This window comes from Balaenoptera ricei, chromosome 4 (assembly GCF_028023285.1).
Source record: "Balaenoptera ricei isolate mBalRic1 chromosome 4, mBalRic1.hap2, whole genome shotgun sequence".
Taxonomy (NCBI): Eukaryota; Metazoa; Chordata; class Mammalia; order Artiodactyla; family Balaenopteridae; genus Balaenoptera; species Balaenoptera ricei.
Window position 1 is genome coordinate 77,519,074 of NC_082642.1, and position 27,939 is coordinate 77,547,012.

Consider the following 27,939-nt stretch of genomic DNA (forward strand, 5'->3'; position numbering starts at 1 on the left):
TCCCTGGCGGTCCGGTGGTTAGGACTCTGCACTTCCACTGCAGGGGACAAAGGTTCACTCCCTGGTCAGGGAACTCAGATCCTGCATGCAGTGTGGCGTGGCCAAAAAAAAAAAAAAAAAAGAGAGAGAGAGTTGGCTCTAAAATCAAACAGGCTTGTTCAAATTCTGCTTTATCACTTAATCTCTATGTGATTTTAAGCAAGACACTTAAATACAAGTTTCCTTATATATACATATGTATCTATGTCATAGGCATATTACCTGTACCTACCTCAAAAGGTACTGTGAGGATTAAGTGAGAATATATATGAAAAGCACTTTAGCAGAGTGTTTATTATTATATAAGTGCTCAATAAATGTTAACCATTATTATGGTCATTATTCTTGCAAGGAAGCAATAATCAGCTGCCCTTCAGTAACTCTTACAAGGGAATATAAGACATCCCTGTGAGAACAAAAGTGTAAAATTAATATTCAAATATTTAATTCATTGGAGCAGAGGCCACCAGATTAAATTAAACAGACTGTATTTCTCAATCTCTTTGCCCCTAGATGTACCCACATGACTATGTTCCAGCCCCATGGTTCCCAAACAGGGAACCACCGTGAACTCACAAAACCACCATGAATATTTTAAATTGGGGGGGAAAACAGCAATAATTGGCATCTGTCAGATGCCTTGCTTGCTACTAGCTTGAGGTAGTTCAGAATTTCAATATCAAACCGTGCAGTATTCTTTTGAATGGCATTGCATCTTTGGGAAGTTGGGGGTTTGGTGGCTGCTGGGATAAAAAGCAAGTGCAGGGCTTCCCTGGTGGCGCAGTGGTTAAGAATCCGCCTGCCAATGCAGGAGGCACGGGTTCGAGCCCTGGTCTGGGAAGACCCCACATGCCACGGAGCAACTAAGCCTGTCCGCCACAACGACTGAGCCTGTGCTCTAGAGTCCACGAGCCACAACTACTGAGCCCGTGTGCCACAACTACTGAAGCCCAGTTGCCTAGAGCCTGTGCTCCACAACAAGAGAAGCCAACTCAATGAGAAGCCTGCACACAGCAACAAAGAGTAGCCCCCGCTCGCCGCAACTATAGAAAGCCCAAGCGCAGCAACGAAGACCCAATGCAGCCAAAAATAAATAAATAAAAAATAAAAATAAATTAAAAAATTTTTTTAATTTAAAAAATACAGCAAGTGCAGTATGAAAATCAATGTGGAACAGGAAATGCAGGTGGTGATGTCTAGACTGATTCCAAGGTTTGAGATAATTGTGGTTCTCTAAGAATGAAAGTTAAATATTACTTTTTCTTTCAACTGTGTGTATTTATTTTTTCAAACAGCTACTAAGTTGTCAGGACATACAGACTTAAGTTGTTTTGACTGTTAGGTATTGCTTTTGGCCAAAAAGGGCCGTGAAAAAATGACTGAGCTGCTAAGGCACCGAGGACTAAGAAACTTGGAGCACTTGTACCCTAGGCAGAGGGACATGAGCTGAAGTGCTGGGAGCACCTTCCAGGCTATGCCCGTGGAGGGGGGCTACTTTCAGTGGAACACGGCTCCCAAGTGAAGTTAACTACAAATGACCACACGTATTCCACACATCTAATGAAAGAGGCATCAGTGCAGGGTGTGGTTTAATGAGGACTGTGTGATTACTGAGGGTGTGGGATCAATGAAGAAACTACGGAAAAGGGAGACTCAGAGAAGCAAAGGCAGGCAGCTATCCTAAGGAGAGAGGGTCCTGGCCCAAAACCTCGAGAATCCAGGCCATGTCGCCAGTCTACCTGATGACACCGCCATTAGGATCATCCAACCCACTCCGCTGCTCTGGGTCCACACCTGGTATCTTCTGCTTATACTCTGCCTGTTCCATGTAAATTTGTTTCAAGGGAGAGAACGTGCTACTGAGCAAACGCGAATATTTGTATCATGTAAAGAGTAAGTCAGCATTGTGGTTTTTCTACACAAGTCTCTTATAAGTATTGTTAATGTGAGTCTTGGGCTTTCAGAGACCAATCACTGTGATATTTGTCTGGATGACCAGTCATTCTTCTCCAGGAAATGCCTCTTTATTAATCCTGTATACTTATTTTAAATTAAAAAAAAAAGATACCTGCAGATTAGTTGTTTGACAAGATTGAGTCACCTCGTTATGTTGACTGAAAACAATTTAGATCAGGATACTATCAGTTTTCAACTAATAAATATTCTTCCTCTTTCTAGTTTTACAATCATAGGAAGCTTCAGAGAAATGTGAATTAAGAAAAGTTACGTCTCGGGTAAGGCTAAATTTAGATGCATTATAACACTGTATTAATTGTACAAACAATATTTGCCAAGAGAATGGCTAAAATATTTCAAGGAACCAAAACACTGTAAAATATTTATAAGGATATGATTATACCATTTCATGATTTAACCTTTTCATTAACTATAATGAAAGGTATTCATGCCTAAATGGAGAAAGATGGGTAGAGTTTTCTCATATCTTGGTTAATACTGATACTGAGCACCAGAGAGGCCTAAGGTTAACGGGGGACACCACGTGCTGTTGAACTTTAGTCTGCTAGTCTTAGAGACAGAAGCACCAAGGAAAAGAAGCTGAGCCTCCATCCACAACAAGGCATTCAGTGCCACCTTGCGAGGAAACGTGGAAATGCAAAAGGAAGAAAGATTGTGCAAAGAAGCCCTGTTCAAGGAAGGTAAAGAAAACCAGACTCCTTGGAACTAAGTATTGTACAATGGTGACTTAATAAAATAAACATCACTCCTCCTGGTATTATTTCTACCTATACATTAAATGCTAGCTTTACTGCAGAAAGCACTAGCAAGTGCTTGGGATACATAAGACCATTCCCATAAGGATCTGGGTGTTGGCTGGCATAAAGACTTGCATCATTTAGAGGAGAATTTGGAACATTGGGAAATCCTATAGGAAGATGGTGAAGAGCAACAGTGGGAGAGAGAGTGAAGTGGTTACTGCTATTTGCCTCCCAGTGTCTATTTTCCCTTTCTCTTCCCCAAAAGAACTGACTTTAGCCAGGGAAAATGGGAGCACCACTCACTGGGAGGCACCTGGGAAATCTCAGGGCCTGGGATACTAAATAATCTGACCTATGTAATAAAGAATTGTCCCACATCTTGTTTGATTTCTGAATGTCTTACCAGAAACTCAGTATATTAAAAAATACATTTATATATCTGATCCTAGACTCTTTGTTTTACATACAATCATAAAGTGTTTAAAAATATTTTTCCAGTTTTATTGAGATATAATTGACATACAACACTGTATTGGTCTAAGGTGTACAAAATTGATTTCAGTTAACATCCATCATCTCACATAGTTACACATTTTTTTCTTGTGGTGAAAACTTTTAAGATCTACCCTCTTGGCAATTTTCAAATATACAGTATTATTAACTATAGTCACCACGCTATACATTATATCCCCAGAACTTATTTATTTTCTATCTGGAAGTTTGTACCTTTTAACCACCTTTACCCATTTTCCCCACTCCACACCCACCTTTGATAACCACCAACATGTCCTCTGTTCCTATGAGCTCAGCTTTTAGGTTCCACCTCTAGGTAAGATCATAAAGTATTTGTCTTTCTCTGTCTGACTTATTTCCCATAGCATAGGTCCACCCATGCTGTCACAAATCATAAAATATTTTTAAAGGGTTTCAATATATACTGAATTTTCCAGAAATTGCAACAACCCTATAAATTGACAGAAGATACTTTACCACCTTGTTCAGAACTTTGTCAACAATTGTTTACAATTTTAGAAAACTACTACAGTTAAGGCCACTCAGGATGTCTGGTCACCCATACCACATCCCAGCATTTGCACCTGCTACATTCATGGTGACTCCATGTACAGGGGCAAGCACCTGACTACTTCATTATTTTTTCTAGAATAGCTGGAAATACATACTGAAATACATATTATTTTACTATTGTTTCCTTTTCTTTCTCCTTCACATTACAACTCTCTTTTACATTTAATTTTTTAATTTTTTTAAGTATATGCATAAATAAGTAGGGGGTGGCTGTTCACCCTCTGGGCACACAGCTAAACTACATTTCCCAGCTTCCTTTGCAGTTAAGTGTATCCACATGACAGAGCTGGGTTCAAGTCAGTGGAATGTGGTGCATACTCTTACTGAGCCGAGGCTTTTAAGAAGTGGTATGCTGTCTTTCCCTGTCTTTATCTTCCCTGTATTATCTTCCTGGATGTAGATAATAAGAAAGACACAAAATGGATAATATCAGTAAGAGTCACAAAGTGAAAGGAGGCTTCATTCATGAACGTGAAGAAAAGTTGTCTGCTGACCATATATACATGCTGAACATATATGCTGGACTGTTTCAAGAGTAAGAACTAAATTCCTACTGTGTTCGTTTGAGCCACTATACATACACTTCGGAGTCTATTTGTTATAGCTCTTTATCCCACCCTAACTAATGCAGATTACTACAGTATCTATACATTTCATTTCAGGATGGTGAGGGGCAATACAAATTATCTGTTATAAAAAAAAGAGGCATTTGGGACTTCCCTGGTGGTGCAGTGGTTAAGAATCCGCCTGCCAATGCAGGGGACACAGGTTCAAGCCCTGGTCCAGGAAGATACCACATGCCACAGAGCAACTAAGCCCGTGCGCAACAACTACTGAGCCTGTGCTCTAGAGCCCACGAGCCACAACTACTGAAGCCCACGTGCCACAACTACTGAAGCCCGCGCGCCTAGAGCCCATGCTCCGCAACAAAAGAAGCTACCGCAATGAGAAGCCTGCGCACTGCAACAAAGAGTAGCCCCCGCTCGCCGCAGCTAGAGAAAGCCTGCACACGGCAACGAAGACCCAACGCAGCCAAAAATAAATAAATAAATTTATAAAAAAAAAAAAGAGGCCTTTGGTCCAACGTGATTAAGAATCATTTCTGTAGCCTGCAGTGCCCAATACAATAGCCACTAGACACATGTGCCTGCTGAGCCCTTGACATGTGACCAGTCCAAACAGAGGTGTGCTGTAAGTGGAAAATACAAACTATCAACAGATTTCTAAGACTTAGTACAAAAAAGTAAAATACCTCATTAATAATTTTGAATACTGATCATATGTTGGAACAATATTTTAGCTATACTGGGTCAAATAAAATTATTAAAATTGATTTCCTAAAAAAGATAAATAAATAAAAGAATCGTGAGTCAGGGGGCTGGGAATTTGTTGTAACTGACATCGGCCTAACCTAAAAACCACATTATTGAAGTGTGTAAGCCTTCAGAGAGTGCTTCCTCCTGCTATTATTTTAAAACGGATTCAAATTATTATTGTTTGGAAAACTAAATATGGAAATGAGTACGGAACAATATAAACTGGCTATAGATAACTTCTGCTAGTGCTTGGGTATATGTTATATATGTCCAGTAATTTTTCATTATATGTGCATATAATGATGCATTCTATAATCCCACATCTGCCTCTTTATCCTACTTATTCTTTCCTAATATAATTAAATAATTTTGAAAACATTAAATAAATGTTTAATGCTCAAAAAAATTAAATAAATAAATAATATTAATTTCCTGTGTTCCTTTTTGCCTTTTTAATATGGTTACCACAAATTTTAAAGTACATATGTGGGTCACATTATATTTCTATTACACAGCACTGCTCTAGACCTTCTAGCAGTGGTTCTCATTTCCCAGGTGCCAAGTTACTAGCTCCACCCCTGACTTAGCAGGTTCCAGTCTTTTTTGTTGATGGTTGTCGATAGCTGTGATTTTGGTGTTTTCATGAGAGGAGGTGAGCTCAAGTCTGTCATCTCTGACTTAGATACCAGTTTTAACTCTGCTCACTTCCTTGGTTTGACATTCTCCATTGTTTCAGGTGAGAACTTCCCACTTGCCCCCAGGAACTCCACCTCTACCAAACCTGGGCTCCACTGTTGTGCAAATGCTGGCAGATGTCGGACTCCACAAGCCTAAGAGTACTTCATGCCTTCATTATTAATTATTTCTAAAAGGATTAAAGGTGTTGAGAGAAACAGAGTCAGAGACAGAGAGAGAGACAGAAAGAGAGAGAAATTCAGGCAGTAATTCCAAGAGGGAAAATAACCATTAAAAGAAAAATAAAAGGATAATTCCTCATAATTAAAGGAAAGGCATTATGGCAGACACTGGTAAATGGCTAATTTATTCCCAACCTCCCTCTTCCCTGACCACCTTCTACTGTGGTGGTTAAAAAGCTAAATGTTTGCCTTCTCAGACTCCCTTGCTGCTAGGAATGGCTACATCACATAGTTCTGGAATGAGACATAAGCAGAAGTCTACCAAGAACTTCTAGGAAAGTTACTGCTCTCTTGGCAAAAGGAACAGCAGAAACCATCACTGCTCCTTTTCCTTCTTCCTGCTTTGGACACAGACTTGATGTCTGGAGCTGTAGTAACCATCTTGGGGTCAAGACTTTAAAAACAAGAGAAACATCAAGAGAATCACTAAGATGCCAGCCTAAATGTTGTTGAGCCACTCATCAATACCAAGAATTTCTACCTCCAGACCTCTTGTTATAGACTTTAAAAAACAAACAAACGTGTCCTATAGGCTAAGTTCTCTTGTAGCCAGATACTATGCTAAGCACTATCCTTAAAACAACCCACTTTACAGATGAGAAACCCTGTTCAGAGCAACCTACTAATTGTGTTGAAATATGAACCTAGATGGTCTGAGTCCAAAGCCTAGAGTGTTTTCATCGCACTAGCCTGATTATATTCTCTTGTTTCCTAGCTAAGCCATGAACTTAGAAATATCCCAAGTTCACTGGGAACATGCAAGTTGTCTTCCAAGGTCAGAGCCACCAGATACCCTAGCCCTGGTCACTATCCAATTCCTGCTGATGGCCCTGCTCACTGGCCTCGCCATCCGGAGGCTTCAAACCATCTGGTCACAAATCTGGGTCAGGCATCATGCAATGAGCCCTGCTCTTCCACCAGCCAGGGGAGCACACTCACAAAACACAACAGGCCAGGCACCTGGGGCCTCACTGAGAAAAAGGTTCCATCCTCTCTTTCCCAGCATGCCTGGTTGATGGGGCCTCTGGCTCTCTCCAGATCTCAGTGGAATCTATAGAAAAGTCTGCAGCTGGAACATCTTCACCCTGCTTGTCTGAATCAGGACAAGGAAAACTGCTGTGACCCAGAGCAGATGCCACAGCTGAACTGCCACAGCCATGGGAAAAGACCTAATTGCAGAGATTTCTGTTTTACAACTACAACTACACAGGCCCCCACGATAGCCTTGTTGCTGACATTTGCTGCCTCTGCCAGGTGAAGAGGGACAGTTAAAGATGAAAAGCAGGACTGCTGATTGCAAAAAAGCACTGACTCGGAGAACCCCATGGCTGCTGATAATATTCCTGACCTGTAGTGTTGCAAATGCTATTACAGCTAATCCATGCTTCTCTCTCATAAGAAGGTCAAACTTGAGGCAACAAGCTGACAAAAGAAGCTCAGGAATGAAAGGACTGTCTTTGCCACAAACTGCCTTTCCTAAAGCAGAGGTGTCCTCTTGGTCCAGTGTGAGTTTTCAGTTCTATGTTCTGCATTAAAGAGTGACAATTGTCTCTATTCCTGACTTAATTGTGGCATTATACACTATATTCACTGTATGGTTTTGGTCCCTTATAAAAATGCTGTCATACTGAAAATTATTTTTGGTAATATAACCCTAAAATAAACATTTTTATGGATTAAAATATATCAGGAAAAAAGAGCAAACATTTAGTTGGCAGTTGCAATACTAAGCATTTTTCATACATTATGTCTTTAATCCTCAAAATTATGATGATCCCATTCATTACACAAGTGAGGAAAGTGAAGCTTAGACAAGTAAATTACCCAACACGATACAGCTAGTCAATAGCAGAATGTAAACCCATACATAGGGCTGCCTGGCACCAGTTTATGATTTTCACTATACTGCCTCTAAGAAATAAGCATAGAAAGAAATGCCTCAATGTTACTCAAAGAGATAACTCTGGATATCTAAATGTATCAATCAGTCAATGGATTCCGCCCCCAGATGAGTCACTGGGCAATCTTATATGCCAGAATCATGTTCTGAGTTGAGGCATTAGAGTTTTGGTGTAAGACTATAAGAATCCACCCCACCCACCCCATCATCCATTCCAGACCTTAATGCATGCTGGCCTTGGGCCTTCTGTGACATAGGGCCATAGCAGCAGTTGCCAGAAACCCAGAGACAGTTTTCCATGCTGCCTTTTGTTGTGCACTATCCTAGGCTCACTGTGGGAAGCTATGACACTTCACCTGCAGGAGGCTGGCTAGGCACTCCCACCAGGGTCAAGACAGTGGTGCCTAGACTGGGGATGTGGGGAGCCTCACAGGACAAAGCAGGAGGACTTGGATCATTTCAACCTCAGCATGTATTATGTTCCGGTCTCTGTTCTAAGCATTAGCAATACAGGCAGAAATTTTTTAAATGAGAACCCCGTATTTACGGAGCTTTCAGTGACTATCTGAGCAATGACCAATGTGAAGGAAAGACCAGAGAATTCCCCAGAATGTTCTGCATTGTGTAAGATGCCCCCACCTAGGATATAACTCTGAGATGGGGAGAGGTATCCTAATAATGGAAATTGCATTTCTCTCAAACTCAGTAGTATGAGGAGTTTGCGGCAGACTAAATAAGATTTAGAGAAAGTAAAGAAATGTGACTTTTTTTACATCCCATAAGGTAGAGTAAAATTCATACCAACTACACATTCTCTCTGTGATACAACTAAGATGACTTTGTTGCTTTTTTTCAGAACAGATGTAAAAGGAGAGAGTGACTTGCCATCTTATTCCTCTGTGATATGTGCTGAGGACATCTACTCTCACTACCCCATGCTTCCAAGAAAGGTCTAACTATAATTTAGGGTTTGGTCTATACCTCCAGTTTCAGTAATTAAAGTCATGTCACCCTGGGCTAAGGGAATAAAAAATAATAGTATTCTAGTAATGGCAACTTTTCAGGGTTGTGCCTAGGCTCAGAAAATTTCTAGCTTTTGATTCATATTAGCCTCTCTTTATTCCCAAATGCTTAATAGAAATCAATGTATTAAAATTAGATCCATAAGAGCTAAGAGTAAAAGACAAATCTGTCAGAGAACAAATAACCTCAGCACTGTTCATGAGCCCTGAAAACCAAGACTCTCTTAAGTTTGGATCTTGGTAGAACATCCAACAAGAATATTGGAAAGGGGCTTCCCTGGTGGCGCAGTGGTTGAGAATCTGCCTGCCAATGCAGGGGACACGGGTTCGAGCCCTGGTCTGGGAAGATCCCACATGCCGCGGAGCAACTGGGCCCGTGAGCCACAACTACTGAGCCTGCGCGTCTGGAGCCTGTGCTCCGCAGCAAGAGAGGCCGCGATAGTGAGAGGCCCGCGCGCCGCGATGAAGAGTGGCCCCCACTTGCCACAACTGGAGGAAACCCTCGCACAGAAACGAAGACCCAACACAGCCAAAAATAAAAAAATAATAAATAAATAATAAATTAAAAAAAAAAAAAAAAAAAAAGAATATTGGAAGAACATCATGGTAACAGCTAATGTCAGTAGTTATTTCTTTTTCCTTCCTCAAAATCTTTTCTGCTCTGTTCTTTACAACCTCAAAGAAATGTATTCCCTTGGGAAAGATCAAATTTCACCCAACAGCAAAAGGAGTAACATCTAAGAGATGCCACCCTCCTCCTGCTCAATAATCCTCAGTTCATTCTAGTCCTGGGTGAGGCTTAAGGGAAGACTGAGACTTGAGCATAATGTTAATCAAGTTCAAGAGGCTGGGCCCTCCCAGCAAGACCTCCCAACAAAATCTAGAAATGCAAATGAATTTGCCACTTACCTGAAAGAATGGCAAATTGTCTGTGAAGTTGTTCAATTATATCCACTGCCAACAAGGGCCTGACTTCCTGCTGCATAATTTCATCTGCACAAATGAAACACAAATTAGGTTAAATCCTTGCAAATTATAAAGAGAATTTAAAGGAAGAAAGGGAAGTTCCACTACTAGGGAAGTCTGGAACTTACCAAGATATGGTTATGGGCACATTATTCTCTTGAGAACTCAATTCCTGAAGCAGGGATGGATCTGGGTTTTGTGTGGTTTGACACTTATACACATGAGCACGGGACATTTCTAGTGCCTCTCCCAAGGTTCTGGGAGGGGTCAGTGCAAGGAAGAGGCCCTGAAGCTTAAGCTTCAGTAGCTTCACAGTAAACCTGCTGGGATGGTCTCATTACCAAGGGAAGTGCTTAGGGATCTGCCCATTCCTTTGGGTCTGCAGAAGGACATTTTAAACACAAACAATGTAAGCTACCAGAGTTCGTCTCAAACTGGGTCAGAAAATCAATCTGGGACTTATGAAGGTTCTTTTGTTTTTATTCCTTCCCTCACTTTCTTCCTTTTTGTCTTTCTCTTAGTCACCTCCATTCCTTTTTTCCCCTTCCAGAATACTTCAAGGAGCCTCTTCCCACTGCCAAACATGTTTAACGAAGCACACTCCATTTTGCTAAATAAAGATGCTCCTTACTGAATAAAAGGTTACAGGTTCCCAAAGCAAAAATTCAAACTTTTCAAGCACAAACCTACAAATGTCCTCTAACCACAACGAGTGATTTATAAGCACTAAGATTTGCATTCTATCCATTTGGGGAAAGGGTTCTAGAGAGAAGGGAAGAAGACTGAGTGGCATCTCTTAGCCTGGGCTGGGAAGGGGAAGGCATTTTCATGCTCTCTCTGCCTACAGTATTATTATCCTCATTTAACGATTTGCCAAGGAAACTCAAAAAATGAACTAGTTATTGTTTCTACAGCAGTTAAACATCAGGTTGGATTAAGGCACAAACCAAATAGCCTTGTACGCTGATGTGAAACAGGTATCACCTATTGTTTTGGCATGGAGCCAGGTTAATGTGATATTCTAATATTGATCAATCAGAAAGTAATATTTGGGAAGCTCCTCCCAGAGCCTTGGTTTCCACTTCTTAGCTTTGGTGTAAAGGTTGCAGGAGACGATGCATATGGAGATGTACATAGTAGGTGCTAAGTAAACGCTAGTTACATTCATCACTCTGGAAAGACCTTGCCTATATTTGTTTTCTGAAAGTCTCCTAAGCGGGGATTGGGGGTGGGGGGCAAGTGCCGCTCAAACCCCAAGACGCTTTTCAGTGAATTCTACCACTTTTTCTGGAGGAAAGGACTTTCCACTGTGAATTCACTACAAATTCAAAGACCCCTGAATCACTGCTACAGGTGTTGCCTCTTACAACCTGCCTGTATACAATGATGACACTGTAGTTATATTTTATGAAAAAAGAAGGGCCTTCTCTGTTAGATACACAAAGTAAAGCCTCTAACAGTAAAAAGATATGAAGTCTGAGATCTGCTTAAAAATATTCCAGAATCCCCTTCTGCCAAAAACATACAGGGAGCAGGAAATGGCGGGCGGGGGTTGGGGGAGATGAAACCAGATTGACAAAATGCGGATAATTGTTGAAACTGGTTGATGGGTCCTTGGTAGTTCATTATAAAATTCTTTCGCATATGTTTCAAATTTTCCATAATAAAATTTAAATTACAAATGGATAAGAAAATAGAAAGTTTAAGCAGAAACAGGAGTTACGTAACTGAAGAGTTTTTCAGAACACAATCTCCCAGTGGTCTGGGAAAGTGGCATACTCAAAAATACAGCTGGTTTATTATTTTTCCATACTCAAAATACAGCTGGTTTATTAAGGGACAATGACCCCAAAGAAAAACCAATATCATAAGATGCAATTTATTGTTATTGTACCTCAATATCTGAGATGTGCTTTAAAGTAAACATTTTAAATTAAAGAGGTAAGATCTGAAAGAAACAACAGAAGTGAGTTAAGCTAACCATCCCCCTCCACGGTCCCATCTTATTTTTTAAATGAAGAAACGGAGAGATTGTGACCTTGCCTGTGGTCACACAATAATTTAAGTGTGGAGCCTGGGTCAGCCCTGGATCACTTGACTCTAAGAGGGCAAACGTGATGGAGTTTCTAGACCCCTGGCCTTGAGGAGCGTTGGCTTCTACCACCCGAGACGTTGACTAGCGTCTCTCGGGAATCTGTGGAGGATTGTCCAGCCTTCCAACAGAGACATTTTCACCTGCCTCCTGTGGTTACCAAAAGAACAGGACTAAAATCTACGATTCGTTTTTCCAAGAATAGAAATGAGCTGGTTTGCCTTTGGCCCAGATTTTGCTGAGACAGCCTGGCCCCCAGCCAGGGAGTGACATGGTTATCCTTGAAGACTTCCCAGTGAAGGAACCTCATGACCCAACCCGGCCGGCTGCAACAGAGCATGAGGGTTTCTCAGACTCAGCACTGACCCAGTGCATGCAGATGACCTCAGACACACCCAGCTTTTAGTGATGCCTGACACCTGTGCACCATGCGCAGTTCAGCCTCAGTTATGCTCTGTACCAGAGGAAACACACAGACCAGCCCTTGCTGCTGGCAGGCCCTGCTACCCACTCCTGTTGAGATGGGGTAGGGAGGGGAGTGTAGGAGCTCTCCAGTCTAAAGGAACACCTCCCCCTGCAGTGGGAAGGAAGCTGCCTCAGCCCTACATGCCAAGAGCTGTTTCTGCCAATTTCTAGCTGGGCAACCACAGCAAGAACACGCTGAGCCTCAGCACCCACACGTGTAAAAGGGCTTTTCCTTCTCCAGGAACAGTTGGGCATGGCCAGTGATGACCCACTGAGGTGGTGGTACCTGCTGCACCCTGCAGGTCCCTCGGTCCTGTGTGGAGGCTTCCTGCTTCCTATTTTTGATGCGTGTAGATTAGGGAGAAACTTGTCTCTTTGTAACCCACACAAGGCAAAGTGAAGTAGTATTTGAATTTCAACACAATTTCTATCCTTGGCAAAGTTACAAATAGATCTGGGAAAAACTTGTCCCTTTTCTATCTCTGTAATTTTATGTTACCCTGGACCCACAGTTCTAAAACTGCAGGAAGTATCCACAAAGGTCTCCTAGGTGATGGAGTACAGCCCAGCACATCCCATTGGAATTCAGTCGTAGGCAGCAAGAAACACCTCTGTGTTGTCCACCCCCCAAACCCCACACCCCCATCTGAGAGAAATGCGGGCTCTGGGGCAGGATCCTTCCTACTAATTGCATCCTCCTCCTCAGGGCAGAGGGCAGGAAACAGGCTGATAAAAGCTGATGCAGTCTAACTGTTGCAACTAGTAAGGAATAAAGGGCAGTGAAACCCTTAGCCTCTGCTCTTGCTGTTCTGAAATTTCAGTCACACTGGGATTTAAAAGACTCAAGTATGGTCTGAGGGAAAAGGAACCAAAATACTTACTAACTAACTAAATAAATAAATAAATAAACAAACAAACTACTTAATTAATAAGTTAAGGGGTAAAAGTATGATCTGACCCAAGAGGGAAGGCAGACCCAAGTTTGACAGATACTGCTGCATTACTATTGAATACTTTGCCCAGGGAATCTGGTGGGCAGAAAGGATGGAAGGGTCGGTTGTTAGCTGAACTAGGAATGGGACCAGGATCTCCACTCAGCCACTGTTCGTGACACTAATGAGAGCACCAGCTGTGAGCCAGCCCTCAGAAGACACTTTACAGATAACTTGTTTAATTAGTTAGACAATGTAAAAGAATGCACCCTAGCACTAAAATGAACCTCCTCCAGCCCACTCTGCCCTCCCACTCCCACAACTAGAACAGATGTGACTGCTGAGAAAACACGTGTGGACCAGAGGCTCTGAGGAATCAGTTGCTGGGGTGGTTCAAAAAGGCACACTGGGGTCATGCTGTGTTTCACTTCTCTTTCTTATTGGCCAGGTTAGAAAGAACACAAACCCATTTTCCTTCTTCTACTGCGTCCTATGCTACAGCGATGCTTAACCTGAACCAGAAGACTTAGTACTGAAGTTTGTCCATAAATTAACATTGAGTAAGAGGCACTTGAAAAGCAGATGGAAGAATTTTTTAAGGAGAAATTTAGAAGATTTTAAAAACCAAGAACACTAAAAAATGTCCAGCTAGGCTTCCCTGGTGGTGCAGTGGATTGGAGTCTGCCTGCCGGTGCAGGGGGACATGGGTTCGATCCCTGGTCCGGGAGGATCCCACATGCCGCAGAGCAGCTAGGCCTGTGCGCCACAACTGCCGAGCCTGTGCTCTAGAGCCCACGAGCCGCAACTACTGAAGCCCGCGTGCCTAGAGCCTGCGCTCCGCAACAAGAGAAGCCACCGCGATGAGAAGTCCGCGCACCGCAGCAAAGAGTAGCCCCCGCTCACCGCAACTAGAGAAAGCCCGCGTGCAGCAATGAACACACAATGCAGCCAAAAACAAATACATAATCTTGTCTTTAAAAAAAAAAAAGTCCAACTTCCTGGTAGTCAAATAATGTAATTAAAACAGCAATAGAATTTCTCATTTCATCCATAAAATAACACACAACGCTGGGGTTCTGTTGGAAAACTAGTACTTCTGCATAGCCTTGGGGAGTGAAGCTGGTAGTGTCCTTTCAGAAAGTAGTTTCACAATATTTTACCCAGTGATTATTGTGTAGATTACATACTAACTCCCCCTTTATACATCGTCTTATTTAATCCTCAAAACAACTCTAACAGCAATATGGAACTAGATTTGCAATAGCTGGTCCAAGGTCAAGCAGAACCAGAATTTGAACCCAGCTCATTCTAAACTCCAAAGCCCAACATGGTAACCATTACAATACAGAGCTTCAATACATAGTCATCAAAATCTTCATAACCTTTTACCCATTCATCCTATATCTGGAAATGTATCCTGAGAAAATAACAAAATAAAAACTTTACACATAAAAATGTAGACTGGAATATTATTTATAAGAGTAAATTTAGGGGCTTCCCTGGTGGCGCAGTGGTTGAGAATCTGCCTGCCAATGCAGGAGACACAGGTTCGAGCCGTGGTCTGGGAGGATCCCACATGCCGTGGAGCAACTAGGCCCGTGAACCACAACTACTGAGCCTGCGCGTCTGGAGCCTGTGCTCCGCAACAAGAGAGGCTGCGATAGTGAGAGGCCCGCGCACCGCGATGAAGAGTGGCCCCCGCTTGCCACAACTAGAGAAAGCCCTCGCACAGAAACTAAGACCCAACACAGCCATAAAAATAAATTTTAAAAAAATAATAATAAATTTAAGAATCCCTTCTACTAAAAAAAAAAAAAGAGTAAATTTATAAGAAAAAATGGAAGCAATCATGATATAATTATGGATACCATGTCATAGAAAAAGATTTAAGATGTAATTTCAAGAACATAAAAATCGAGATAGCCTCAACCACCAGAGGGCAGACAAAAGAAGCAAGAAAAACTATAATCCTGCAGCCTGTGGACCAAAAACCACAGTTACAGAAAGATAGAGAAGATGAAAAGGCAGAGGGCTATGTACCAGATGAAGGAACAAGAAAAAACCCCAGAAAAACAACTAAATGAAGTGGAGATAGGCAACCTTCCAGAAAAAGAATTCAGAATAATGATAGTGAAGATGATCCAGGACCTTGGAATAAGAATGGAGGCAAAGATTGAGAAGATGCAAGAAATGATTAACAAAGACCTAGAAGAATTAAAGAACAAACAAACAGAGATGACCAATACAATAACTGAAATGAAAACTACACTAGAAGGAATCAATAGCAGAATAACTGAGGCAGAAGAACGGATAAGTGACCTGGAAGACAGAATGATGGAATTCACTGCTGCGGAACAGACTAAAGAAAAAAGAATGAAAAGAAATGAAAACAGCCTAAGAGACCTCTGGGACAACATTAAACGCAACAACATTCGCATTATAGGGGTCCCAGAAGGAGAAGAGAGAGAGAAAGGACCAGAGAAAATATTTGAAGAGATTATAGTCGAAAACTTCCCTAACATGGGAAAGGAAATAGCCACCCAAGTCCAGGAAGCGCAGAGAGTCCCATACAGGATAAACCCAAGGAGAAACACGCCGAGACACATAGTAATCAAAGTGGCAAAAATTAAAGACAAAGAAAAATTATTGAAAGCAGCAAGGGAAAAACGACAAATAACATACAAGGGAACTCCCATAAGGTTAACAGCTGATTTCTCAGCAGAAACTCTGCAAGCCAGAAGGGAGTGGCATGATATACTTAAAGTGATGAAAGGGAAGAACCTACAACCAAGATTACTCTACCCGGCAAGGATCTCATTTAGATTTGATGGAGAAATCAAAAGCTTTACAGACAAGCAAAAGCTAAGAGAATTCAGCACCACCAAACCAGCTCTACAACAAATGCTAAAGGAACTTCTCTAAGTGGGAAACACAAGAGAAGAAAAGGACCTACAAAAACAAACCCAAAACAATTAAGAAAATGGTCATAGGAACATACATATCGATAATTACCTTAAACGTGAATGGATTAAATGCCCCAACCAAAAGACATAGACTGGCTGAATGGATACAAAAACAAGACCCATATATATGCTGTCTACAAGAGACCCACTTTAGACCTAGGGACACATACAGACTGAAAGTGATGGGATGGAAAAAGATATTCCATGCAAATGGAAATCAAAAGAAAGCTGGAGTAGCTATACTCATATCAGATAAAATAGACTTTAAATTAAAGAATGTTACAAGAGACAAGGAAGGACACTACATAATGATCCAGGGATCAATCCAAGAAGAAGATATAACAATTATAAATATATATGCACCCAACATAGGAGCACCTCAATACATAAGGCAACTGCTAACAGCTATAAAAGAGGAAATCGACAGTAACACAATAATAGTGGGGGACTTTAACACCTCACTTACACCAATGGACAGATCATCCAAAATGAAAATAAATAAGGAAACAGAAGCTTTAAATGACACAATAGACCAGATAGATTTAATTGATATATATCGGACATTCCATCCAAAAACAGCAGATTACACGTTCTTCTCAAGTGCGCACGGAACATTCTCCAAGATAGATCACATCTTGGGTCACAAATCAAGCCTCAGTAAATTTAAGAAAATTGAAATCATATCAAGCATCTTTTCTGACCACAACGCTATGAGATTAGAAATGAATTACAGGGAAAAAAACGTAAAAAGGACAAACACATGGAGGCTAAACAATACGTTACTAAATAACCAAGAGATCACTGAAGAAATCAAAGAGGAAATCAAAAAATACCTAGAGACAAATGACAATGAAAACACGACGACCCAAAACCTATGGGATGCAGCAAAAGCAGTTCTAAGAGGGAAGTTTATAGCTATACAAGCCTACCTAAAGAAACAAGAAAAAGCTCAAGTAAACAATCTAACCTTACACTTAAAGAAACTAGAGAAAGAAGAACAAACAAAACCCAAAGTTAGCAGAAGGAAAGAAATCATAAAGATCAGAGCAGAAATAAATGAAATAGAAACAAAGAAAACAATAGCAAAGATCAATAAAACTAAAAGTTGGTTCTTTGAGAAGATAAACAAAATTGATAAGCCATTAGCCAGACTCATCAAGAAAAAGAGGGAGAGGACTCAAATCAATAAAATCAGAAATGAAAAAGGAGAAGTTACAACAGACACTGCAGAAATACAAAACATCCTAAGAGACTACTACAAGCAACTTTATGCCAATAAAATGGACAACCTGGAAGAAATGGACAAATTCTTAGAAAGGTATAACCTTCCAAGACTGAACCAGGAAGAAATAGAAAATATGAACAGACCAATCACAAGTAATGAAATTGAAACTGTGATTAAAAATCTTCCAACAAACAAAAGTCCAGGACCAGATGGCTTCACAGGTGAATTCTATCAAACATTTAGAGAAGAGCTAACACCCATCCTTCTCAAACTCTTCCAAAAAATTGCAGAGGAAGGAACACTCCCAAACTCATTCTATGAGGCCACCATCACCCTGATACCAAAACCAGACAAAGACACTACAAAAAAAGAAAATTACAGACCAATATCACTGATGAATATAGATGCAAAAATCCTCAACAAAATACTAGCAAACAGAATCCAACAACACATTAAAAGGATCATACACCACGATCAAGTGGGATTTATCCCAGGGATGCAAGGATTCTTCAATATACGCAAATCAATCAATGTGATACACCATATTAACAAATTGAAGAATAAAAACCATATGATCATCTCAATAGATGCAGAAAAAGCTTTTGACAAAATTCAACACCCATTTCTGATAAAAACTCTCCAGAAAGTGGGCATAGAGGGAACCTACCTCAACATAATAAAGGCCATATATGACAAACCCACAGCAAACATCAATAAAAAAAAAAAAAAAAAAAAAAAAAGAACATAAAAATCGCATGTATGGTGAGATTGAAGCCAGGTTCAAAAAGAAAGAGGAAAGCATGTGGTGTGTGTGTGCACATGGGTACAGGCATATGAGAAAGGAACACAAGAAACAGTTGTTTTAGAGTGATGGAATCCTATTTGGTTACTCCCTTTAGTTTACATAGAGAAAAGTATGCTCTGGTAGTGTTTATTTTTTATGCTAATAGGACTTTATTGAAGTATAATTTACATGCAGTACAATGCACAAATATTAAATGTACAGTTTGATGAATTTTGACAAACACATACACTAATGTAACCACTAAACAGATCAAGATATGAAACATTTCCATCACCCCAGGAAGTTTCCTTGTGACCCATGCCCAGGCCCTGTAACCCTCCCTCCCATAAACATATGTGTTAAAGACCACATGGGTGCCTCTGTCCTCATGACCCAGAACTCAGGGCTGGCAGAACACACAGTACCCTGAACAGCTACTCTCTTAACACCATTGGGGCTCCAGGGAAAGACTTCTCCACATCTCTTGGTCTATATCCTCAAAAGAAAAGGCGAACTGCATCCAAATGCTATGATGGCTTGTGGGCTGTGCCACTGCTGATATCAGGGACAGACACTGCTTCAGAGTGCTGGGAGGATTTGAGCAGCGGAAGTGCTTAAGTAAGAGAAAAGCAAATCAATTAACTTGTCAAATTCTTCCTCTCACATGGCATGAATGCTGTAGATTCTTTTTTTTTAATTTATTTTTTACATCTTTATTGGATTATAATTGCTTTACAATGTTGTGTTAGTTTCTGCTGCACAACAAAGTGAATCAGCTATATGTATACCTATACCCCCTCCCTCTTGAGCCTCCCTCCCACCCTCCCCATGTAGATTCTTATATAATGAAATATGTCCAGTACTACTGAGCATCAACAGTCTCACTTTTTTTCTTCCAATTCATGATGCAAATATATTCAAAATTTGAACTCCTTGAACACAATTGCATTTTACTTAGATCACATTTACTTTAGATCACTGCTCTCAATGGAGCTCAAATTATGCGAAAATCTCAATTATAACAACATAGTGCATTTGCTGACATGAGAAAACAAATTTTATGGGTTAACTAATGCCTTATGGGTTACGGATATTTTTATTACTCATCCAAATTTCAGTGGCCCATCAACACAACACTCAGATGCATGCGATAATTCAATTTATTCATCTTTGCTATTTTCTGATTTTTAGTCATATAAAAACCATACCTTTATATACTTTAAATCTTGTTCTTATGGGGGTATGTTTGTCGAGTTAAAAGAATAGTACTTTTTATTTAAATGCCGCATATGGGCCTCTATTTGTACTCTTGCCCCAGGCTCTGCAAATGCCTGTTTAAAATTGCTTTGAGAAGTGATGAGATATTATTAGGCATAAGGATTTCTGGTTTTGAATGCTTATCCAAATCTTTTCTTTTTTTATTACAAAAAAAATGTTTAAGCTTATTAATTTCTGTTGACATCTCACGTGTGCCCTTGCATGAGACAAGCACTGCACCAAGGTGGAAGTTTTTATGCAAAGGGTTTCCTTAGCAACAATAGCTGGAGATGACATTCTCCTGTAGTCCTTCCTAACTCCAGGAGAGGCAAACCAGCTCTGCCGTCTAGGGCATACTGAATAAAAAGCAATCAAAGCCCTGCAGGAAATTAAGAAACTGTGAAAATACCTAATCCCTCCCTCTGTTAAGGCTCTCAAATTTTAGCACTAGGTTTCAAAGTGACCCCACCTGCATTTTAATCAATACAGCTCCAGAGCAGTGCTCTCAAATTACAATGATATATAAATCACCTGTGCTTTAAAATGCAGATTCTGATTTAGCAGGCCTGGGGTGGGGCCAGAGATTCTGCATTTCTAACAAACTCTCTTGATGCTGCTAATTCAACGGAGAAGCAAGCACATATTGAGGTTCCAAGACTTTAGGCCATTCTCGTTCCTTTCCCTTTGCTTACGAAAATGCAGCTCAGGGGGAAAAAAAAAAAGTTTTTAAGTTGTTCCCTAGTGCTTCTCCTATCATTCAATGAAAATAATCATCTGTATGTATGCAAAGTATATTTGAAACTGAGGCCTAGATGGTGTAAACTTTTGGCCTACATTTCCTGCTGTGTTGATTTTAGGATCAGCACCCTGGGAAGCAAGCCAACCCCACCTTTAGCACTTGTTTTACCTCTCCTTCCAGCACCCCCAAGCCCTACCCCAGTGCTCAGTGTGGGCCCCTTAATGCAGCGGTCCCCAACCTTTTTGGCACCAGGGACTGGTTTTGTGGCGGCGGGGGTGGAGGTGAGTGGGGGGTGGGTAGTGATGGTTCAGGCGGTAAGGCGAGCGATGGAGCTCAGCAGATAAAGTTCGCTTGCTTGCCTGCCGCTCACCTCCTGCTCTGCGGCCCAGTTCCTAACAGGCCTCAGACCGGTCCCGGTCTACAGCCCAGAGGTTGGGGAGCCCTGCCTTAATGCCTATCCTCTCCTCATTCTAGGACCACTCCCAGCCCGGGATTCAGTCAAGTCAGAAGCAGTGTCTTTGGTAAAACAACAAAATATGGTCTAATGTGATGAGATGAGAAGACTAGTTATGACTAATGCTCATTTGACATGGCATTCTTCCAAAAGTTTCTGCACTTTCATTTCTTTCTAAAGCTCTTAGAGGAAAAAATATCTTAACAAAGGAATCAAAGTGGTAGGATCTTAGACATTTTAGCAATATGATGGATACACAATTTTATTTTTGCTTAAGAAAAAGCCCTGGAGGCTCTGGCTAAACATTCCTGCCTTCCTCTCTCAGTGTATTCATTCATTCAGGTACTATGGAATCAGAATGAAAGAAACTGGACTTGCATCCCAGCTCTGCCACTAAGCAGCCCCTCCACCTTCAGGTTCTCCCTCTGTGAAATGGGAGTGGATAATAATTAATAATATCTCCTCCTAGAGGGCTGTTGTGAGGATTAATACTACCATTTATTGAGCACTTTCTACCTACTGGGCACTGTGCTACATGCTGATGAAATAAAAATCATATTGTAAGGCAAGACAAGAAAAATTTAAACATAAAATTTTTCTCTGCCCTTTGGCCTCCTCCCTCCCTTCTAGTGTGCACTACGCATTAACCAGACCTCCCCAATAGCAGAAATACCTGCTCAACCATAAAGATCAGTTTTTCTTCTTCTGATGCCAGCCATATAACTCCTTAGAAGATAACATTCCTTTCTCAATCCCGTAAAGGGTCATGATGACCCACCACTCACCTTGTCTTTGCAGACATCTTTGGTGAACTTTATGTAAAATGCCAATATATCATTTCCCTTTAAGATAGCAATTGGTGCAGAACAGACTAGTCAGACCACCTGCGGAGATACTGGGCTGCACCTAATGGAAGTTCTTAGCTTAAATACTTATTAATGACCGTATTAATATTACTAGCTATATTACTTGTATTCTGCCTATTTTATAAGATTATTGTTTCTTGCATTACCAAATGTGTGACTAGGCGACTTGAAATGACTGACCAAATATATAGTTCTATAAGATCAATGATTATACTAGTGTAACTCTAGATATGGGAAGAAGCAATAAGAGGGAACCATAACAGACTAGTAAGACGGCGGGTCCAGAGGATTTTGACTATTGTTAGGAGGGCCTAGTCCAGTAATGGCGCATTGAGTGGCCTATCCAAAAAATCCACGCCTGACCTAAGAATGAGCATTCTTAGTGTCGTGGGACAAATTGGTCACGAAATGCCTCCCAAACTTTGGCTGAAATTAAGACTGAAAGGGAAGGGACTGTAAAATAAAGAATATTGTCCACCATCCAGTTCTGCAAGAATCAAGTCATTAGCCACTACTGTCACTGACCAACAATACACTCTGAAAGGAATTCAAGGCTAAGATCAGGATGAGGCACTTTGTGCTCTGGGAAAACTGACAGAACTGGCCCTCAGCTAGTTAAATATTTCCAGAAGAAAATTTTATGAATCTGGTTCTTTCATCTTCCCTTAGAAAAGCACGAAAACCATTAACTCAGAGATCTGTTCCTCGTAAACAAGTAACCTTCTACCAAGATGACTGCTTGATTGCATGTACCCCTTGATCAAAATCACATATACACTAGCCTTGCCCCCTCCTTACCTCTTCAGAACAGTTCTCAGAGCTCTCTGAGAGACTGTCTCCTGGGTTATAAGCCCTAGGTTGGCATGAATACAAATTTCCATTTCTTTCTTAGATTGACTATTAATTTTTTCATTGACAATGCTTTACATACATTATCTAATTTAATTAAAATAATGTATGAGAGCAATTTGTATATAATAGATCCAACAGAAGCCAATTAAATTTATCATCCAGTTCTTTGAGCCATGATCTCAAGGATACCACAATAGATTTTTCTCGAACACCTGCATTACTGCCACCCACTGGTGATTTGCTTTGAAATGCTGCTCATAAATTCCCCACTGATGTCATGTGACCTCTTTCTCTTTCACTATGAACTAAGTTTGATAGAACTTGTTATGAGCTTGGAAGAACTCAGGAGCAGAAGGGAGATTAGAATTAGACTGAAATATAAATAGGGATGTAGTATATGATAAAAGTGGCATTTCCCATGGGGCCAGAGGGAGATTACAGATTCCCTCACTATCTGATAGTAGAGTATTCCTAGAAATCTTTTGTAAGCCAAAAGGGCGTAAAGCAAAGAGGCAATTACCTCAGTACACATCTTGCTAATAGATGCACGAAATAAGTCGAGATAAAGCATAGATGCTCACTGACACAGTTCAAAGCTATAGCAGCTTGATGCAGAGATGCTGAGTCTAGTTCCAGGGGAAGGAGCTTGGTGGTACCACTCTGCGTGTGCACTGCCTCTATAATGGCTCACTACTAAACAAATGTTGAACACTTTTCGCTTTTCTCCTAAAAGTGAAAATCCTCTTTGGAGTTCTTTTGGTTAGCAAAAACAGGTACTAACGTAGGTCTTTCATAAAAGCAAAATGGCCAAAGCAAACTTTCGAAAAGCAGGGGATACCTGTACTCAGCAAATAGTGCTGAGTGACAAATAGAACTTGGCCATAACGGGACATCAAGTATAGTGATTAAGAGCATGACCTCTGGTGTCACAATGCCTGAGTTCAAACCCTGGCTCTGCCACTTACAGCAGAATAATCTCAAGCAAGTCAATGAACTTCCCTGTGCCTCAGTTTTCCTGATTTGAAAATGAGGGAAATTATAATACATCCACCTAGTATGGTTGTTGTAAGAACTGAGTTAATGTTAGAAAACTTAAGAAAAATTCCCAGTATATAGTAGGTGCATGTACAGGTATTTTATTATTGTCAACAATGTTAAGTTGTATCCAAATTTCACTTCTTGCATCAAAATAAACTCCAGCCACATTAAATAATGAAACGACAGAATTACTAAAAGAAAATATGGGAGAACATTTTTATAATCCTGGAATTGGAACAGCCTTTCAAAGTATGACAAATCCCAATAAGAGTGATAGATTTACTAATTTGAAAACTACTTTGGCAAGGTAAACACACCTTTAACAAACTCAAAAGAAATGTAACCAACTGGAAAATTTACAGCAGCACATGTGGCTGATAAAAGGCTTATCTCCCTAGAATATAGAGAGCTCTTACAAATTAATAAAATTAACAAGAAATAAGTAAGTATAGTGGGCTGGATGGTCCCCCTGCCTTCAAAAAAAAAAAAAAAAAAAAGAAAAAGATACAGCCATGTGCTAATCCCCAGTACCTGTGAACATGACCTTATTTGGAAAAACGGGTCTTTGAAGACGTGATTAAGGCTCTTGAGAGGAAGAGCCTATTCTGAATTATCCCAGTGAGCCCTGAATGCACTCATATAAGAGAGAGGGAAACTGAGGAGACCTTATGAAGATGGAGGCAGAGGTTGGAAGGATGCAGCCACAAACCAAGAAACACCTGGAGCCATCAGAGGCTGGAAGAGACCAGAAACTGAATTTCCCCTAGAGCCTCTAGAGGAGGGGGGCAGGTACCTTAGTTTTGGATTTCTGGCCTCTAGAACTATGAGAAAATAAATCTCTGTTTTTTTAAGCCGTCAAGTCTGTGGTGATTTGTTACAGCGACCATAGGAAACATACGTCAGCCACAGACTGAGAACAGACAATTCACAGAAGAAATACAGCCAGTGAATATATATATATAATGTTTAACCTCACTAATAAATTAATGTAAATTAAAACAGAATGAGTGCTTTTCTGCCTGATAGACTGGCAATTTTTTTAAAGATAAATAACACAGCGTTGGTAAGACTGTAGGCAAATTCTCTACAGGTAAAAGTATAAATAGGTACTTTTTAAAAAACGTTGATCAATTTGGAAATATCTGTCAAAATGTTAAATATGCAGTCTTCTGGCCAAGAAATTCCATGTCTAGGAATTTAACCTAAGGAAACAGTAACACAAGGGCAAGATAAGTGAGTACTAAGATGTTTATTACAGTATTGTTCCTCTAGGGCAAATGTCCATTAATAGGGGATTGGTTAAATAAAAGATGAAATAGCCATACAACAGAATACTAGGGAGCCATTAAATATAGTCAGACAGATCTATATGTACTGACCAGAAAAAAGTTCAAAATGTATTAAGTTTAAAAAAAATAAAGCAAGATACAGAGCAGAATGTTACCATTTACGTTAAGTTTATATATATATATATATATATATATATATATATATATATATATATATATACATACACGTATGAAGGGACTTATATATTTGAATGTATTTGCGATGAGATATTGAGGCAGAGATGGCTAGCTGCCCACTCAAAATTCACAGTTCCTCTTGCATACAGTAGCACTATCATTGGAAGGTGGCTGCCTGGCCAGAAACTCCATCTCCCACTCACCTGCCCTACCTCCAGTTACCGCCATGTAGCTAGTGAATGCCAAAGGGAGATGAGCAAAAATGATGAGTTGGGGTATTTCAGAAATAGGTGTGTCTTCACCACTGTGTCTTTTCCCTCCTGCAGGCTGCAGGGTGACAACTCTGAGCCAGAGGATGACAGACCCACAAGATAGAAGTAGGCAGGGTCCCTGAAACACTCTGAGGGAAAACGGCCACCCGACCAGGGACATTGTATTGGAGTGTATTAATCCAGTGAAATTTAGGGGTTGTTACAGCAGTTGGTGTTACCCTAACTTACAGGCATGCATTCATTTTCTAATATTTTAAGTACATTTTATTCTTCTTTTAAAAAGAAAAAATGGGGGAGATAGCCAGTGAAAAAAACAAACCCTCAACTTCTGACTCTCCCTGAACCCCTAACAATTAAATAATACATGAATCTTGATTAGCATATACTTTAATCAGTGTGCCATCTCTTGAGTTTCATTCCCTTAGCCCCAAGAAATAAGTATTTTACCAAGAAGTCGACTGATAGCATTCCATCAATGTAAGATTGCAGTAATGTCAGAAAGGCCATTTAGATACTCATAAAACTTGCATTAAGAGACTCAAACTTTTGTTGTTGTATCAAGTCACAGAATAAAATGACTGACAGCCAAAGTATGTAGGCAAACATTTCACAACCTTTTATAGTGGGAAAATAAGAAAAGCAACAATAGTATATGTAATGCTATAAGTTTAGGATTCAGAAATCTTCATATTCATCTTTCCTATTACTTCCTCTCCTCACGATCAACAAGACTGTAAACCTCTTATGATTTAACTTTAGTAAAATTAGGGCAATCACTTACACCTGAATTCAAACTTTGTAAGGATTTGTGTGCATGCTCAGGTGAGCACCTACGTGTTTTAAGAATGGGAAGCAAAATCTGATTAACAAGCTCTTCTTTCTTAAGTAGCAAATATATAGTAGCCCTTGCATGAATCGTGTCTCAACCAGAAAGTATACTGGAACAATGAAGAATTTGTTTTAAAAGCATACTTCTCCATTCAATAATTCCCCTCCCTTGAAGAAATAGGTTCTAAGTATAGATAAAGAGTAATGAGAGAGACAAAGACATTTGCTTTAATCACCTTTCCTAGTCTGTGATCTAAGGGGAATAAATGTATTATAAACATTTTCAAGGAAAAAAAAAGGCCGGGGGTTGGGGGATGGGGAGGAATATATCAATAAGCCCATGCATGAAAGCAGCAGTCTTAGAAACAAGTAGCTGCTTCAGCTCTTAGAGCATCTGTCTTATTGTGTTCCAAATACATGTAAGGCATACTTAGAAATGTTGTTCCTTCTCACCCAGCCCACTGAAGGGAAGCGGTTTTCTTTTTTATTCCTAAACCACCAGTCTGTTATCAGCTGATGTGTCTAACATGAAGTCTCAGCATTTCAGATTTAATGCTCTTCTTCAGACTTAACATTTTTCTTCAGGAATATGAATTTTATAATCTGGATTCTCATTTTCATTTTACAAAAGCAATTATATTGGTTATTTTTAAAAAATAAGAAATACAACTAAATAAAAATAAGAAAAGTAAAACTCCTTACCATTCCTTCACCCCAAATTAAATAGTTATCTTACGGGTGTATAATAGTCAGTATGTATATATGTATGTATAGACATACATGCTTTTAAAATGGGTTCATACTTACACATTCCATCCTATAACCCGATTTTTTCAAAATATTTGGTTATCTCTTTTTAATATGAATTTTCAATAAATGACTACCTACAATAATGTTAATAGCTGATTAATGCTTTAAATTTAAAAAGTCCTTTTTAAACTCCTTAGCAAACTTGAGACAGTATTGCAAAGTAATTTTTTAATGTAAAATTGGTTAGTTAAACCATTATTCCTCTGAGAATGAGGATGAATAACAAAACATACATAAGAGAAAGGCATCATTGCTCTCACAGTACCTTTTTTTGCCATATATTCTAGCCTGATGCAACTTCCTAGGAAATGGTGGTAAGCCCTCATCTCTGCCTCTGTGATCCGCACGGAGGTGCAAGGTAAGTATCTAGGGTCTTGCTGCCCACACCTCGTACACCAGGAGGCCATTGGATTCCGGGAATGGTGCCACTGCTCTCTCCTCGTTCCTCTCTCAGCACTGCACCTACATAAATATGTTTAATCCTTTCTCCTGGCTAATCTCTCTGAAGTTCACTCAAGGGCATGTCATTGCTGAGAGTTTATCCTTTGGATTAATGAGTGTTCACAGGATTACAGGCCCAAAAGATTACCAGATCTCCTCATTGGGAAACTGGGGAATGAGGAAGTCAGATAGAGAGGGAAATCCTAAAGTTCATGAGAATCAGAATGTTTTTTCTTTTTCAGAGGAATCACATTTCAGATCCTGAGATGGGATGTAGTGTATCTCTTGAACTACTTCTAAAGAAGTACAATGCAAGTACAATGCAAGTACAATGTCATGATTTTAAATGAAGGATGTTCTTTGCCTATTGTAATCTGACCAAGACCCCACTTAACTACCACTTGAGTTCACCTTTCAGAACTGTGCCATGCAGAGTGCTATATTCAAAGAGAGGCTGCTTTTTCATAATCCATTTTATTTTGGTTCTTCATG

The 27,939-nt window shown here is 40.1% G+C and overlaps 1 protein-coding gene across 1 annotated transcript in view; it reads right to left on the reverse strand.

The window, feature by feature from the left end:
* The window catches only part of MCF2L2 (MCF.2 cell line derived transforming sequence-like 2), a 237,771-nt gene that overhangs the window by 190,306 nt on the left and 19,526 nt on the right, over positions 1 to 27,939 (reverse strand). Inside the window, exon 2 of the mRNA XM_059920599.1 lies at positions 9,907 to 9,990. Within this exon, the coding sequence (XP_059776582.1) occupies positions 9,907 to 9,990 (84 nt within the window). The remainder of the gene's footprint in view (positions 1 to 9,906; positions 9,991 to 27,939) is intronic.